At 39.8% G+C, this 17862-nt stretch overlaps 2 protein-coding genes and 1 non-coding gene across 3 annotated transcripts; 2 read left to right on the top strand and 1 right to left on the bottom strand.

The window, feature by feature from the left end:
* Nucleotides 1–11283: 11283 nt before the first annotated feature.
* Nucleotides 11284–13777, top strand: rpl10 (ribosomal protein L10). The gene is made up of 7 exons (XM_030768347.1): nucleotides 11284–11305; nucleotides 11429–11460; nucleotides 12087–12145; nucleotides 12405–12512; nucleotides 12770–12908; nucleotides 13221–13383; nucleotides 13524–13777. Exons 2-7 carry the CDS (start codon nucleotides 11438–11440, stop codon nucleotides 13677–13679), a joined length of 648 nt encoding a protein of 215 aa, XP_030624207.1. The 5' UTR covers nucleotides 11284–11305; nucleotides 11429–11437; the 3' UTR covers nucleotides 13680–13777.
* LOC115808834 (small nucleolar RNA SNORA70) lies at nucleotides 12939–13074 on the top strand. The gene has a single exon (XR_004025224.1). It is a non-coding gene; the product is annotated as a small nucleolar RNA SNORA70 (small nucleolar RNA).
* A 1231-nt stretch (nucleotides 13778–15008) lies between the features above and the next one.
* dnase1l1 (deoxyribonuclease I-like 1) lies at nucleotides 15009–17435 on the bottom strand. The gene is made up of 9 exons (XM_030767746.1): nucleotides 17409–17435; nucleotides 17137–17290; nucleotides 16883–16971; nucleotides 16525–16614; nucleotides 16235–16347; nucleotides 15912–16024; nucleotides 15528–15685; nucleotides 15335–15431; nucleotides 15009–15158 (listed from the first exon to the last, which is right to left on the bottom strand). Exons 2-9 carry the CDS (start codon nucleotides 17281–17283, stop codon nucleotides 15009–15011), a joined length of 957 nt encoding a protein of 318 aa, XP_030623606.1. The 5' UTR covers nucleotides 17284–17290; nucleotides 17409–17435.
* Nucleotides 17436–17862: the final 427 nt, after the last annotated feature.

The raw sequence follows: 17862 nt of genomic DNA, 5'->3' as shown, positions 1-17862 counted from the left end.
TAGAGACAAGAGAAAAAGAACATTTCTTACATGTTTGTTTCACCACGGGTTGATCGAGTTGAACTGTTACCTTGAGGTGATACTATCTTCCTCTGTACCCTTGATGGGTCTGCGTGCGGCAACGACAGAGAGCGGGGCTATCTGACTTTACCTCCCACCCAGACCGGACGAGCCTCCCTGGTGCAAACGCTTGTTGAGAGAACTCGAAAGAGAACAAGAGTGACACCCGTTGTTCTGTTCTTCTCCCTCTCTCTTTGGACTCCTTATTGCAAGTGCCTTAATTGGTAAAGTATCAAAGAGGAGGGTTCCTCTTCTCCTCGGAGTGAATGTGTTTCAGCAAAGGCTGACGTTATACCGGCGACCGCGCCTTCGGATTTTAAAGGTATGATGTCACCCTGTTCAGTGCGCCTGTATCTGCTACGTCTCCCGGTGTGGGATGCCTAGGGACTGTTTCCTCTCAGGTTGCACTTTTAGACAAATGGCTCCTTTATATTAGAAACATCCCTAAGGTATGGTCTAGTTACTCTCGTGATTTTTTTCAAAGCATATCAAACCAGAGGTCAATAGGAAGACCCTACTGTGAGCTGAAAATAAGCGTATGCCATTCGAAGAGGGTTTTTTTTTTTACAGAATCCCACGGTGTCCATTGATTAGCCTTTACTATTTCGTGTCCATACGTTAAATTTTCTCTGTATCGGTCACATATGGAATTACTGAACAATTGTAATATTAACGTTGTGCTGGAGTAAAAAACAATAAGACTTCCAAAGAAACTTCGGTCTGGCCATAATGTGTACTCCCTAATACTGTTATGTCAGGAAATGCATTCATTCATTTCCAGATCATTCCCAGATATGCATGATCTACATTAGACTTTATAATGGATATATGGTACTGAAATTTCCTAATGCTCCTTTGTATCGTTCTTCCACTGCATGTCAGTATAGTCCAGTATGGGCGGACTGTCTGAGAGGAATGGTCACCTTTATGAACATTCTTAACTATTTACGCCTTAGAGGGAAATCTGAGAGTCCAGCTGCGGCAGTCATGAGTTTATCAGGGCATCTTTAGAGCCCAGTGACAGTACATTGTTCCATCCATGACTGTGAACAAATCTAACAGACCAACTTCGGACCTAGTCTCTGACACCATCTGCACTTAAACCCAAGTATATGTTCACTCCCAACCCTCCATGCTAATTTTAATGGTAATTTTTTAATACTAGTGATAATTCTATGTAATCCTAATTCTAAATAATACTAATACTAAAAAAAACTAATTCTTTAATACTAATTTAAACCAGCTGTTTGGAAATGATTTGCTTCACTGACTGTGGATATAGTCCAGTGGTCAGTGACAATACACCCAGTCTTAACTCTTATCTAATCTCTCTAATCCAGGTATGCAAACACATCATTGTTATGCTATGACAAGGCAGATAAATAGTCTTTTGAATATCTTCATGACACTTAGACTTACAGTCTCTTTGTTTGCACTCTACATTCAGAGAAAAGGAAATTGTGAGAGAGACCTTCTCGAGTATATCTACATCTGTGGTGCTGTGAAGCAAAATTTGATTTAGCAGCTGCTGTTTTTTTCTGTCTTTCCTTTTTTTTTTTTGTTCATCTCTCATTCCCCTCAGACCCAGAGTTGGAGTCGGTTAACACAGGTCAAGACTAGACAGGCATGACACAGCCTCAGAGATCTGCTGGCAGACCAGAACAGAGAGAGAGAGAGAGGGAGAGAGAGAGAGAGAATAAGCGAAAGGGCAAATGAGGATAGGCACATCTAAACCAACATGGTACTTCGCAAGGTGATAACAAGCAGTCAGTCTAAACACTGGGCTGCAGGCACAGAGCTTGTTAAGAAGACTGTAAAAGTGAAGTGAGTTGAACAAGCAAATGTCACACACAAGGAGCCACACAAAATTTTAATGTTTGATTGAGATGATTGCATGACTGTGTCATCTGCATTAGTGGTCTTTGTTCTCTGTAAAAATTCATAAAGTCTTTTGTTATCTGTCTGCTATGGGGTACTATTACAAACACACACACACACGCATGCATACACACAAGGACACATATTAGCATGCATACACGTAATGCCAAAGAGAACAAAGCAGACAACAGAGATTCCATCTGAAAGTTGGTGAAAATAGGAAAAATGTTCGTCATTCAGTGGCATGGAGTGAACTAGGAGTAATATGGAGTAATAAAATATTTTGTTGTGTTTTTATGGCCAGTAAAGTCAAAATTAGCAGTTACAGACCGAATATTAAAGGCAGGAATACAGTATTGAAGATGAAAGCAAGATGAGGACGTTAGCCATTTATTTCCCTTCATTACTTCCCATTGTGTCCAAGTTGTTTAAGTGTCTTCTTCTAGATGTCAGCAACAAATTATCACTGATTTGAAACACTAAGGAAATACATGAAGTAATATCATCATCAGATTTTTTTTTCATACATTCGTGGGCCCACAGAAAGTAATGAACAGTAATAGAGTTTTTTTTCCTTAGTATTCAACAGAACTGAATAAACGCTGCTAAGGAAAAGAGAGGTGTGAATGTGATTCATGTGTTTTCATTGTTCCTCTGTTTCAACAGGAAGTAGCCATTACAGATATATCACTTTTTCCACGGGAAATCACAGCCCAACACGATGGGATGGACTGACAGAGTGGTCAGAACACTGTCACTTATTAAGAACCAAAGGCCTGTTGAGGAGAAAGGGGACCTTAATGTATGTTGGGCTCTCCTTCACTAACCTGAGATAAGAAGAGACACACTAACTGCTCTCTCTCTCTCTCTCTCTCTCTCTCTCTCTCTCTCGCTCTCTCTCTCTCTCTCTCTCTCTCTCTCTCACACACACACACACATACACACACTAGAAAGAAGCCTGAAGGCAGTTAAGCTATAGGTGCCATCTGTTGCTGTGTGTTTGTGATTACAGTGATCTGAGTCACATTGTGAGGAACTCTGACTGCGTAATGGGAGACATTGGCTGTAGGTTTGGATGTAATGACTCTCTTTGTTCTCCACCCCTCTGTAGATCAGAATACTGAAACAAGCTCAAATCAAAGTCAAGTCATTACAGATGGGGAAGAGCCTCTGTTCCTCTAGGATCAAACTGGACACAAATGTACAAATACATTCCTGTGCTATGAACGAAACAAATATTTAGAGGCTCAACTTAAAACTTGGGATGCTTAGAGCCTTTTATAGTGCTGGAGATATCACAGATCAAATTTGGAATGGGACCAGTACATTTGTAACAATGGAGTGGTATATGGTTTCCAAGATACAGCAAATTCAATACCATTAAATTAATTCTGGGAGTATTTATTTAATCCACACTGGCGAGTGTGGATCGTATAAACACTTTTTTCAGTGTTTACATAAATCAACAAACTGCAGAGTAAACACAGTTATTAAAGCACTCGAAAACGGCAACCAAACGCAAGTAACTGTAGCACTGTAAATTGTCAGTTAACATAATTAACTATTATTAACTAAATTGTTAAGTAAGGACTGTGAAGTGGGAAAGAGTTTTTGCTTTTGAAAAGCAGTTTGCTTTACTGATGAAAAATAACTGGAACCTCAGGAATGACCCGAGCCATTAACTTAGTTATGTAACAATGTATAAGTTAAGTTTGTCATGCTTTAGGATGCATAGCTTGATGGAGTCATAAATACTCTACACAAGGTTAACTTGCTCTCACTGGTACATTTGTAAATTCAGACAGTCAGAGACAAACGAATGTACTGTATCTGGGCCTGCTCCACCTTATTGTGAAATCTCTGAACAGCACAAGTACTTGGCATTGCCTGAGGCATTTTGCCATTTTATTAACATGCTTTCTATGACAAGGCTAGTCTTAAGGTGATTGCAGAATCTACTTGGTTGCCACATAGCTGTGTAAAAAAAAGGTTATGACTGAGATTGCATGAGAACCTTGCTGATGAATGAGGATCATTGCAACAAAAAATAACACTACTGCAAACTTGGATAAAGCAATTATTCTGATTGGTGCACAGATGCACTACTGCATAACCCACTGTTAAATTCATGTGACTTGTTTTGTAAAGTTAGTATTATCACATCAAGCAGGGAGGCATACCCCCCTTTCTCTCTATTCTACATCTTTTCATCTCTCTCTCTCTCTCTCTGTTAGAGATCTGTTGCTCATTGCTTTGCCTTCACTTGTAGAGCACAGAGAAAAGAGAAAGTTATCAACAACATTGCTCTTTTGTTTTGGGACCACAGAATTCCTCTAAGATGAACATTAGATCACTTTCACATGGCTTTTCTGTGGCTTAATAATGGTGTTTGCTACTAATTACTATTATTGCAACTTTTCTCTTTCTTTCTCCATGCCATCACACACACACACACACACACAAACACACACTCACAAACACTCCCCTCTCAAGTCTTACCATATTTAGGAACTTGTCTTCGAAAAATGGTAGCAGTTACAACACGACCTAGTTTGATATATGCCTCTCAGCATACATATATGTGTGATTTTGTGTGAGTGTGTGTCAGAGTTTGTATGTGTGTGTGTGAGGGGGCACAAGCTTCAGCCTACATTGGCTCATGGTGTATGTGGGTAGAGAAAAGAAACATGTATAAAGTGTGTTGGTATGTGAGGATGTGCTGGTGTTCTGGTTGCTGAGTCACTGAGAGTTACAAAGCCGAATGGCCAGAAGAGGCAGAGCAGGGTCAGCCTGGCTATAAGCTTAGTGTGAAGTGCCAGGGAGAACCCTGCCTTTACTAGCACTGTTATGTGAGACTGTTGATTCATTGATGATTTAAGAGAGAGCGCATGGGTGGGTGTCAGTGTTTGAATGTGTGTGTGTGTGTGTGTGTGAAATGGAGAGAGAGAGAGAGAGAGAGAGAGACTGTCTTGGTCTGTTTATCGTCAGTCTGATTCATGATGACTTTAAAAGGTAAGCCAACTGAACCGAAAGTGAGGAGTGCATCAGAGCCAAAGAATCTCCCACCAACTACTGGTCATTTCAGCCATCAGACAGATTCTTTCTCACTTATACACACACACACACACACTCATACATACGCATGTATCCTTACAGATTGTACTGTCTTCTAGAGCTGTGCCAAGCTTAGTATTAACAGGAAAAATCATCTTTGATCAGTTCATCAATTTGAACAAGAAGCTTCAGGCTTTCAAACACGCACACACACAAACTTACACATACACGTACCCTTTTCCTAAGCTCTACGAACACAGCCATTTATGGTAAGCTCTCTCTCTCTCTCTCTCTCTCTCTCTCTCTCTCTCTTCAGCCATAAGCACAGGATTGGTTGTGAAAACAATCAGTCAGAATAAAGTATTGAGAAGGATTTCCCAGGGGGCCGTGATGCCCTGCTCTCCACAAGGAGAGCACTACAGCCGACACTATCTGAGCATTAGGGATATTATTGATAATTATTGGCTGATATGGAGTAGGAGCTAATGTCAGTAAATAAGGAGTGAAAGAGAGAGAGAGCCGTGTGAGAGCTGTGTGATGGTTTTCAATGACATGTTCATTTTGATTTCTAGGATTATTTCACCATATTTTAGCATATCTATAGACTGACTCTGAAAACAGGGTAAAAGTATTGAATGTCAGTAAATGTCCTTGCAGACCCAGTGCGAGTTATCTGTCTCAGCTTTAAAACAGCCTTCTGACATGAGTGAAACCAGGAGTTACCACTGATTCCACAAAATACAGAAAAATTTGGTAACACAACTCCAAAAGTTTAGTCATTCTTATCAAAGAACTCCATGTTAAGCAGAGCAGGTGGTAACCCAGATATACTCTAGCAATAATCAAATTTGAGAGACTTTTGATGAGACTGTGACTTTTATAATCCTTTTTTGTTATATATCTAGAGCAGTGAAATATTGTAAAAATTCAGACTCAAAACACTTATGTTTTGGATCTTTGGGGCCAGAATGTTGGCATCTACTGAATCTACTGCAATGAACAACATCCAAAGCTGGAATATGAAGGATTAGCCCCAGCCCTCACTGACAGAGCTGAAAGGACACTGGATTTCATTGGTTGCTCAGATGATGGGCAGATATTTTCTAGCCTGTACAGAGAAAAGCAGATGTATAACCTTGTCTTTCTCAGAGCTGCGCTCATGAGAGTCTGGATCTCTCAGACCTAAAATAAGAGGCCCAGAGAGCCCTTTCCTTCTGACTTCAGTCTGAACTCCAGATCATCCCCCTCAGAGGAGCACACAAAAAAAACCTCTCCCTCATTCCATGTGCTACAAACACATCAAGCGCACTACCACAAAACAATACTGCAGTATACAAACCATTAAAACAGACAAACAAAACCAACTAGATAAACAAAAACCAACCAGATAAACAAAGATTTTCCCTACAACCACACAAACAAATAGGCTGTAAAATTCCAAAGCGGCAAATACCAAAAACCTAAGTTACAGTAAAAGATTATGCTTATATGCATTTAAACTCTGTCGGATCAGAGATAACTGACCAAACCTTATCTAATAAGCAAAGCTAGGTATAGATTTTAGACTTTCAGTAAACCATGTCAAATGATATTACCACAGAGAGAGGGGGAGAGAAAGGGAGAGAGATCCAGTAGTTTTGTCCATATTTGGGAGGAGGAATGCGGAGGGGGTTGCGAACTAGGCAGCTATGAATGACTGATCTTTCTTTCTGTACATGACCAACATCTCTCTCCATTAAACAACCTCCTTCCAGCACACGCACACACACACACCCAAACACCTCCCCAAAAGAACCAATGAACATGGACACAAATGTGTCTGTATCACACAGGTACTGCAGCAAGGTGATTATCTGTTTTAGTAGATTACAAATGTATGTTTGAGTATGCAGTGTGGTTCATATTGCAAGAGGACCATAAACAAAAAGAATTCATTACAGATTATTTCAAGCAGATATAAGACTATGGCTCTGACTTTCTCTCTTGATACACACATTACCACGACAGATGTGAGGCTAAAGTAAAATAAGGATAAAAACCAATATAGGCAAGATAAACTATACTTTTCAGAAAAGTTTGTAATATTAGCATTGTACAGGGGACACACACCTCTCTCTCTCTCTCTGTCTCTGTGTCTCTCTGTCTCTCTGTCTCTCTCTCCCCAGACACACATATATACATATCTACTAGGTTAAACAGAAATGAAAACACGCTCATTTGTGTAAGTGATGAGTCTAAAATGTCCACTCTGACACTCTCCATAAATCACTGCAAAAACTTACATAGTGACACCAATTTCATACCTGCATCTGGAGTGAATCAATGGAAGCAGATGTTGGAGAAAAACAAATGATGATGTCATTGGTTCAGTGATGCTGAGGCCTGCAGTGGTTTTCTGGTGAAATGAATGCCCCCATAAGAATCCCTCTTTAGCTCATTGACTGAGTGAGTTTGTGTGTGTGTGTGTGTGTGCGTGTGTGTGTGTGTGTGTGTGTGTGTGGACAGGCTAAGCAAGAAAAGATCTTATTACTAACTAGATGGGAATGACCACTAGGGACCCCCACAACATTGTGTCATAGATATGAAATTTGTTTACTACGCCATAAACATTAATCTTTCTTGGTAACATTGTTTTTCAGTGTTAGAATGTTTCACTTCGTTATCATCATAATGCTATACAACTATCTAAATCTAAATTGTAAGTTGGGCTTTTCCTAAGGAATTCTGCTATAACGCACTCATATTCAACACACTGTTTTGTGCATATCAGTGAGTTTGCTTGTCAGTGAACCTGAATGACATCATATGATCTCATGACTCAGGCAGTCAGGATGAAGCATAGACTTGTGCAGACAAGCTGCTTCAGTACATGACTCCAGATGAGCACACACTGAGACATACACACACACACCCACTCACACACACACACATACACACAAAGATAGAGGGAGAACAAGAGAGAGAGGGAGAGAGAGAGCGAGAAAGAAGGAATAGATAAAGGACAGGCAAAGAGGAAGAAAGAAACAAAACACTGGGCAAACTTTCAAGGGGAAGAGAGGAGAGGAGCCATACTAGTCATGAAAAAACGGAATATCCCCTGTAATTAAGAATAAAAAGGAAGTTACACTGATTCATTGTGGATCATTCTTTTTTCCCTTGTTTAAGTTTGTTTGCAAAACTGGCATTGATCTCCGTGGCAACAGTCAAACTTTCACTTCCTGATTAGAGCAGTGTTACAATTCTGGTGCCTACTAACCTGATTACTGTCAGTTCTGGGAAAGAGATTACACATAATGAGGACATTGTTTTGCATTGTCAGCAAATGATAATAAAAAAAGTGAAAATTTTGTCTTTCTTTTTTTAATAATGCATTTTTAATTACTAATACATTCATTTTTATATAAGAAAAATACTTAAGATGCATTGTACCTGACCTTTGATAAGCTGACCCTGATACATGTTATGTTTATGTGGCTAGTAGATGAGATATTTGAGTGATTATGTATAAAATATGAACACTCAGACAATACACATAAATGAAGTGAAATGGCAAACATACCATACATTCATGTGACAACGCCCATAACAATGTCCTTTAATTCATATTTCTCTTTACTGAATGTATGTTTCACCTTCGGTCCTTTCTCTCTCAGACTACCTCATATTTTCTGTTCTTCAACCTGTATTTTCTTTTTTTCTCTCTCTCTCATTTGCTCTCTCCATCTAACTCTCTCTCTCTCTAATTGTTTGTCTCTCCATCTAACTCACTCTCTCTAATTGTTTGTCTCTCCATCTAACTCACTCTTTCTAATTGTTTGTCTCTCCGTCTAACTCACTCTCTCTAATTGTTTGTCTCTCCGTCTAACTCTCTCTCTCTAATTGTTTGTCTCTCTATCTAACTCACTCTTTCTAATTGTTTGTCTCTCCATCTGTCCCACTCTTTTTCTGCTTTCCTTTGAATGTTCCTCCCAAGACCCTTCTTACATGATTTCCACCCTTAAGCACTTTCACATTTGGAGTTCATTTACACAAAATTACCCCATACCCCACCTGAGTGCATGTGCACGCACACACACACACACACACACACACACACACAGACACACACACACACACACAGAGACACACATTAATTAATATCATGAAATATTTGTAAATAACTGTGATCTTGTTTCTGTGTAACACTTTCACTCCAGAACCCATTATTATACCAAGTGCATGATGCCTTAAAATGTTTACTGCAGGGGTGGCGTGCCTTTATACTTGTGCCTAAGACTGGACTGCAAAGATACACCCATCTTGTGGTTCTATGACAGGAAGTGAAACTCTCTAAGTAATGGGCGTGAGCTCGTTAAGAGCCATCACGCTGCTGTTTTCTGACCTTTTTAACTTTGCAAAAAAAAACTCCAAACAAACAAAAAAAAAAATATACAGAAGAGAGAGACCGCAGTTCAAACCACAGGGTTATCTTGATGCTGTAAAAAAAAATGCAGCAAAGAAATTCTCTGACATGCAAATTTTAATAACATGAAAAGGTGTTACCAAGAGAAGGTTACAGAAATATTCTCTTATTGAACAAATATATGTAAGGACAAAAAAACAGATTATCGTTGAAAGATGAGTTTTAGACTAATGTTTATCAATACTTCCCTCTCTAAGGAAAATGCACAGTCCTTGAGTGTTAATGTTTGGTCTTCATTCTGTGAGGAGACTGCTGATTTGACATTCCTAGCATGTTGTGTCTATTACGATAGTAAAATAAAGAACATTAACACTTCATAAAATGATTGTGTGTGTTTGCGTGTTATTTTTAGTGCATAGAGCCTCTCTTACTCTCCTACAGAGACAGTCAAACCTCCTTCTAATTGTTTGCCCTCCCACATACCTTTGTTCTACCCTGAGTCTAACACATCTGATTCAAACTGATCAAGGTTTTCAGTAGCATCTGAATGTTGGAACTAAGCATATGGGATCAGGTGTAATACAAAATCCTATAGGAAGAGTAGATCCTCAGGGCTCGATGACCACAGCTTTATAAAGTACATAGTGGTTATTATTGGCTTTGGACTGACTCCAGAACAGATCTGTGGCAGATCAGATGATCAGTATTGTGCTGTGACGTCAGGCTTCATCTGACCTTTAGAGAGTCCCATCTAAGGCAAAGAGTGTTTGCCTGGCCTATCAGTGAGGAATGCAGCAGGCTTGGAGACAAAAGAGAACAGTTTAGGTTGCTTAGAAGCCCTTCAGCGGAAGCTGATGTTTGATTAGATCTCACAGGTTGACAGGTTGTTGAGAAACATGAACTCTTGGTCCTCACTCATCATCCAACCCCTATAATGTGTGTCTTCTGTGCATTGTTTCAGTGGAGCTATTACAGGTAACTGGGCAAGCCTTAGAACAAACATTTTGACAATGCAAGAGGTAGCATCAAATCAGAACCGAGAAATATGGTGCTAAAGTTTATGGTTTAGGGTTGAGGACAGAGGATGGTTACATTATTTTAAGTAATCTCGGTACTGACTGTGAACAAATGTTAATAATTCCTTGAATTCCAAAAGCCCAACCCAACATTTGTTCTTCATTAACCCAAAGTGTAGAGATGTGAGGTCATTCCTTTTGAGAAATTAGGGAGATTGAGGAGAGGGCAAATTTTACAGACGTTTCTCACGACAGCATCACCTGCTGGACTTCTTTGTCAGTCGGGGGCTACCGATTTACTGGTCTTCGTCGCCCTCTTGTGTGTCTTTAGGTGCACAGTTTTGGTACTTTTTATCACAATGTGCACGCGTAGAATTTACACTGATCTCGGAACGGTTCCTCTTGCCAGAATTGTGACCTCAGTCATTGTAAGACTAATGGCCATAGAGATATCAGATCAAACGTGTTACCCCTGGAAATTCTGTAATATACTATACTATTCTATAATATATAGGAGAAAACATCCCCAAGCCATAGCCAAATCAAATGAGTAGTTTTTCCTGAATATTTGACCACTGTCAAACGGAGATCTCAGCCAGATATTGGCACGTTGCTAAGTGCAATGGACTACAAGTAAACAGAAAACTACACTTCCCACATTTTACATTTTAAAAAATAGGAGGACAGATATAAGTGTTTTTTATTCACAATTCAGACCTTGTTTTCATCTTTATATTTTAAATTATTCAAATGAATTTAAACATGAAAAGGTAATTGCAAAAGTTGAGTAAACAGCAAATACACACGCGCTTGAATGACAAAAACCTCATATAAGGAGTGGCCTTTTAAGCATATTACGCAGCGGAAGTCTCTTACACTTCCTTTCCTCCATTAGGTGAGTGCGTGGTCAGAACGCGTTTTCGCTCGCTCTCTTAAAGCTCCTTAAAATTTAAGCATTTCATACTCTCCTCGCCCCTTTATTTATATTTACAAACTTTTGTTTGTATGTTTATTGCAGATTGCAACCATGGGCCGCCGACCAGCCCGTTGGTGAGTTCCAGATTTTGTCATTTTCTTAGGTTGTAGAGTGTTAGCAATCTAGGCGAAAGGCCGAACGAAAATGGCAGGCCCGCTAAAACTGTGACCATGTGCAATGGGTCTTACGTGAAATAATCCACATTGTAGTGGTGTACGAAATGTAACAGGAATCGCCAATATTTTTCTATTAGTTTTAATGGACAATTTTAAGACATGCAGTTGATGCGCCGAGTTATTCAAAGTGAAGTCATGATGACATGTTAAATGCTAGCGTTAGAAGCCTCGTTGGCGTTAGCTTGCCATTAAGATGCTACATTATCAGGGCAGTTTGGCGAACTTATGAGTCTGAAAAGGAAAGGAAGAATATAATGTGTTAAGCGGAGCTGTCTGAAATTTAGTGGTCATATGTCTTGAGTATAATTTTAAACATATTTTGACATCGACAGGGTGTGATATGTAGGCTCGGAGTTTCATTGGTCGTAGAATAAATGTGACAAATGTGTGGTACATCTATGCTGAACATATTGAGTTTATATTGAAGCATCTTTTTTTTTCCTATATAGTATCAAGAATGTCAGTGAGCATCAATGCTCTTAACATTCGCCAGTTCATAAAACTAATACAATGTCTTGATACAGTTACAGATATTGTAAGAACAAGCCTTACCCCAAGTCCCGTTTCTGTCGGGGTGTGCCTGGTAAGTGTCCTTCAAGCCATTCCACATGTTTACACAGGCTGGTTTTTAGTTGTTATGCCTATGCCCAAATGTTTGTGGCTGTTATGTTTATGTGCAACACAGTTCCCATGTAACTCACTTGAGTCCATTGATATTGCTGACAGGATTCTGATGTTCTCCCCTTGCTGGCTGTGTTTTGTAGGCGTGTTACTTCATTGTGCACTGCTGTTTCTGTGAGTTTGGTACTGAGCTGTACTTTTCATTTCAAATTGATACACAGATCCAAAGATCAGGATCTTTGACCTGGGCAGGAAGAAGGCTAAGGTGGATGAGTTCCCCCTGTGCGGTCACATGGTATCAGATGAGTATGAGCAGCTGTCCTCAGAAGGTGAGAGAGGAGCTTTGTCCCAGCGCAGAACTCAGGCTCCAGGAGTCTGATGTCTTTGCTTGCTGTTTTGAGTACACATATTTGTATTTAAAGTCTTAAGATTTTGTAATGAATGTGCCTTGATGTTAGTTTGACCGTACTGACGAGGTTTAAACTTGACACATTTGTGCTCAATTCCAAGCTGTCTGAGACTAACCTTAACTCTAAAATTATCGATAAATGTTTGCAATTCCACTGATCTGCTTAACTCTGTCCAGCTCTGGAAGCTGCCCGCATCTGTGCCAACAAGTACATGGTGAAGACTTGCGGCAAAGATGGTTTTCACATCCGTGTGCGTCTGCATCCTTTCCACGTCATCCGCATCAACAAAATGTTATCCTGTGCTGGAGCTGATAGGTGAGGGAGAGGCTTGAGCCACAGATGTAACTGCAGTCTATTAAGCCGACCAGTCCTGTTGTCTGTACTAGTCTGGTGTGCAAAGGCTGCAGACATTGAAGTCTTTGGTTTGTGTATGTGCCCAGCTGGCAAGTGCTGGGTCCTTAAAGGGACCATTGATACAAAACACAAAACTTAAGTTATCATAAGCCTGCTCTGAAACTTTGTCAACTTCCCCGATGACTTCAGTTTCGTGTGGAATAAATATACTGTAATTGGTAGCAGTGGTGAATCTCTAACCTGTGGCTTTTCCGCTCTTTCCTTTCACCTCAGGCTCCAGACTGGGATGCGTGGTGCCTTTGGAAAGCCCCAGGGCACAGTGGCCCGTGTGCACATTGGTCAGGTGATCATGTCTGTGCGCACAAAGACCCAGAACAAGGAACACGTCATTGAGGCTCTGAGGAGGGCCAAGTTCAAGTTCCCCGGACGTCAGAAGGTATGGTTTGTAGAAAGTATTTGGAGTGTCTTTTTTTTGTTTGTAATTGGGGCTTTGTAGTAGTAGTGGGTTTTATTTTGTAAAAGGGTAATGAAATTTCATTTCTTGGCAACACTGAATTTCTGCTTTCCTCCCCTTAGATCCATATCTCCAAGAAGTATGGCTTCACCAAGTTCAACGCAGTCGACTTTGATGACATGCTGCAGGAGAAGCGTCTGATTCCTGATGGTTGTGGGGTGAAATATATCCCCAGCCGTGGGCCACTGAGCCGCTGGAAGGCACTGCACGCCAACTGAGCACCTCACACGCACAGCACTCACACTGCTGCTGATGCGACACATGGCCTCCAGTGACCCAGTTTAGACCATAATAAAATCAACATTTGATTACAAAAGTGAGTGTGTGTTGACTTTTTTTTTTTTCTTCCTTCATGAAATCTTCAAATGAGATTTTAGACAGCAAAAGCGGTGTAGTCAGTTTGGCACTCTGGTACGGTCATCCCTGTAGGCAACAGTGGGCAAACTTGTTGCTGTGCTTGACTTTGCAGTCGGCCCCCCGGGTTTAACTGTCACGGATTCGATTATTCGTGAGTTTGCCGGCATTAATTAAATGAGAATTTTTGGGGGGAGTTTTGCAGCCTGCTGCGGAAAATCGCAGACAAGGTGCTTAGATTAGAAAGTGTAAATGTGGTACACGCCCCATAATTGTACTTTGTGTCTCCTCCAGGATTTTGTAGACTTTTTTTTTGTGTTATTATTCATGCTGTTGCATTGAGACATAATTTGCCGCTATACCTTTGAGAAGAGGAGTTAGTGAAGTAGCGAGGTTCTTGTTGGTATAGTAGAGAATTCGTGTAGAAGAAATGAAACTTAACACAGAGTGAGATAAAATGTTAGCGTGATGTGTATTTTTTTATGCTGTTACGGAATAAATGAAGAAAACGTAGCAACACACTTGTTTCGGACATCGTTTAATTCAAGTGTGCAACATAAAATAGATTAATAATGCTAATATTTTATGCATTTGTGATTAATCTTTTTTTTTAATTTTATCATTTATTACTATTAATATAGGCCATGGTATTAAGAGTTAAGGTCTAGGGGGGGCCCAAAGATATTTGCGGTTTTCCACTTTCCTGGGGGTCCTTTTTGCGAATGTGGAAGGCTTACTGTACATCACCTCCAGCCTTGTCCTCATGGCCTGATCGGATGAGATCCTGATGAGCATTTGAATAGGAGTTTGCTCTAAGTGTGTTGACTTTTACTTATTTGCAACAATCTGAGACAAATTTAATATGAAAATATTTATTAAAAAGAAAAGATCTCAGCTTTGAGTCAAAAAGTGCATCCCTGTGTTATGTGACTTACATAAGTGGTATAGTCTTAACATTACAGTAAAGTCTCAGAATATGAATTCTTGGCACTTATCTGGGCCTTGCAATGAAGTACATTGTAATGTAAATTTCATATGTATACCAGGTCTCCTGAGATGAATGATCCTTGGTTTAAGGTACATTTCAGCAACTGTGATGTTTTTCTTTAATTTAAATACAGCAGTGGTATTTACTAATGTCTTCAGCAAATCTCTTAGGAATTATCGCCTTAGGAATGTTCTTTGTTTAAATATTATTTCCATGCTGAAAGCGATGGAATCTCATACAGCACAAGGTGGAGGATGCAGGTCACAGTTAGGAGGGAGAGCCATGAGGGCTGTAAATTTACTGCCCCAGATTTAAGATCCACTTCCACAGGGTAGTGATCACTCACGTCCAGTGCCTACAGACAACAAACCATAACGAGAAAATTGTTTTTGTAAGTTGTTCTTTTAGTTCAGTCAGTCGCTAATCAACAGTCCCCAAAAATTACGGGGCAAAGAAACCCAAAGCTTATGACTTAGATTTTGTGTGCGTGTGTGTGTGTGTAAGTGTATATGACGGAGAGGTAAATCTTACATCAGCTTCTGAGAGACGGAACTTCTGTGCAAAATTGAAAGGGCCTGCTGAACGTGGAACCACTGCTCTGGCAAAAGATTCCCCGTGCACAACAATTCTGTGAAAGCAAAATCAGTGATTATCATCTCTGTTCAAAGAAAATGACAAACTGAAGTTGTATGCCTTAAATGAAAGTTGGTTAATAATAACGTACCTGTCGTAAGCACAGTCTGTGGATTCTTTCACTGTAGTGTCAGTCTTATCATCAATCAACCAGAGGAAGGGAGGATTGGAAAATAACCTAATATTTTTCCTGTTTTTCTTGGCCACATATCCACATGCTGCATTGAAGTCACCCAGGAACATCACATTCTGTATGGGTGGGCAGCAGATTATATATGAAAAATGAAAATGTGATCATAGGGTTATTACAGCACGACATTATCAGTAAATGGGCATATTCCTCAAAAAAAACCCAGAACTGTGTTTGATATAAGAGTTGCAGGCTTCTTGTTACCACAGCTGAAACACAAACAATATTTCACATGTGTATCAAACAGTTTAATATTTTTAAATATATATAATTTGACCAAGTTACCTGTATCCTCCACATCTTTGTGACCTCAGTAAAAACATCATACAGTTCATCAAGCTCTTTGGTGGCATTGGAAGGAGTGGTGTGTTGTGGAATCAGAACAAACTTCCCCACCTCTGCTTAGATGGACATCACCAGTTAAACACATAAGGGTAACAGTAACCTAAACATACATACTACCACTCAAACCTAAATGAGTATTCAGTGTGCTCTAGTCAAACCCTTCCTCATATTTGATACATGTATGTAATGTTAAGGGTAAAATAGTTCTTTGCTCTTAGCAGTTTCCTGTACATTTAGTATTTTGTTTGTGTCCCAGTTCCTACCAGTTTTAGGAGCCTCAAAAAGTACCACAAAGGGTTCCCTTGAGAATGCATCCTCGTCTCCTTTCTGCGTGTCTGGATACTGATATGTCTCTAATACCTTGACTGTCTCTGTCCTAGAAATAAGACAGATGAATAGATCTGAGGATATTAAGACCATCTATGTACCAAAGTAAAAAAAAGAAAAAAACAGTAGTGCACTTAGAAGTTTCCACTTAATTAGTTTAATACACACACACACACACACATACACACAGCCCTTTTACCCATCCACAGTCAAGCTGAGCACTTACTTGTACACAAAAACATACTGTTCCTGGTAGGTTGGTGTCCTTCCCAGGCGTTCACTGGCCACATAGTCGTAACTGTGACCACTGTCATATCTAAGAGGGGAATATATTTATATTTATATGTATATATATGTACATATGTATGTATGTATGTGTGCATATATATATATACAAACACACATTTACACACACACACACACACACATATACATATATATTATGTGAGTATAAATATACATATATGAGTCCCACTTTTCAACTATGATTGCAGTTTTTCAGGATTGTGTTTATTTATTCATTTCAACCTAAATACAAAGGTTAGTGTCTCAGTTCTGTTGATGTGTCATAGATTAATTTGTACCTGTTAAGGGCAGTCATCAGGAGTGGAATGGCTTTCTTTTTGTGATCTCTTACCTCCTGGAGCAAGCATATATCACAGCGTGACACTATCTGAAACACCATACAGTCAGTATGGTTAAATGTTGACTCCTGGATTGTGAGGTATCATGTAACTGTTGTGGTTAATGTTCAAACTGACAAAGCAAACAGAGTTTCACACAATGTGCTTAAAGAATGGACAAAGAAACAAATGAAAATATACACATAAAATCTCACCCGGACCAAAGTGTGCATGATTCTGGGATTAGATGACTTGGATTCACCGAAACTTTGGACATTAAAGGCACAGATTTTGAATCCAGAACTTGCCCATGGGCCCATGATGCTTACAACAAAGATTGTGAGGCAGGAAATAGGATACATGATGGAGCTGTGGAAAGACAACCATGGTTACTGTGTTACTGTGTTGTGATTACAACCATGGTGTAGGTTTTGAGTCACAACTCAATTACAGGTGTTCCAACACCTAAACCAGATATATGCCATACATTTAATGTGCATTTCTGTAGATCACAGGTGTCAAAATCCAGTCCTGAAGGGCCACGGTCCTGCTGCTTTTCTTGTGGACCAGCTAAATACAGTCTCTGATTGGCTGAAGAGTGTCCACACCTGTTTTCAAGGTGAAAATCAACAGGTAACTAAAGGTGAAAACAAAACACAGGACCCTGGCCCTCCAGGGCTGGATTTTGACACCCCTGCTGTAATTGAAAAAGGTGCAATAAACATATAAATACTATAACAGTATAGCCTGGAGATTTCAAGCCAAATCACTATGGTTGAAGTTAGACATCATTAATTACTTCAGTCCTTTCCTGCAGTGTATTCTACATCTATAGGGAGCTGCAAGTTTTCAGACAGTGACACATTTTTCGTTATTTTGGCTCTGTCCTCCAGCACTGTGAAATGATACAATAAGACTGAACCAGTTGAAATGCAGACTGC

The sequence above is a fragment of the Chanos chanos genome, chromosome 3 (assembly GCF_902362185.1).
Source record: "Chanos chanos chromosome 3, fChaCha1.1, whole genome shotgun sequence".
NCBI classification, from domain to species: Eukaryota; Metazoa; Chordata; class Actinopteri; order Gonorynchiformes; family Chanidae; genus Chanos; species Chanos chanos.
The sequence above is the reverse complement of the archived record's forward strand: the minus strand, read 5'-3'. Positions and strand labels throughout refer to the sequence as shown.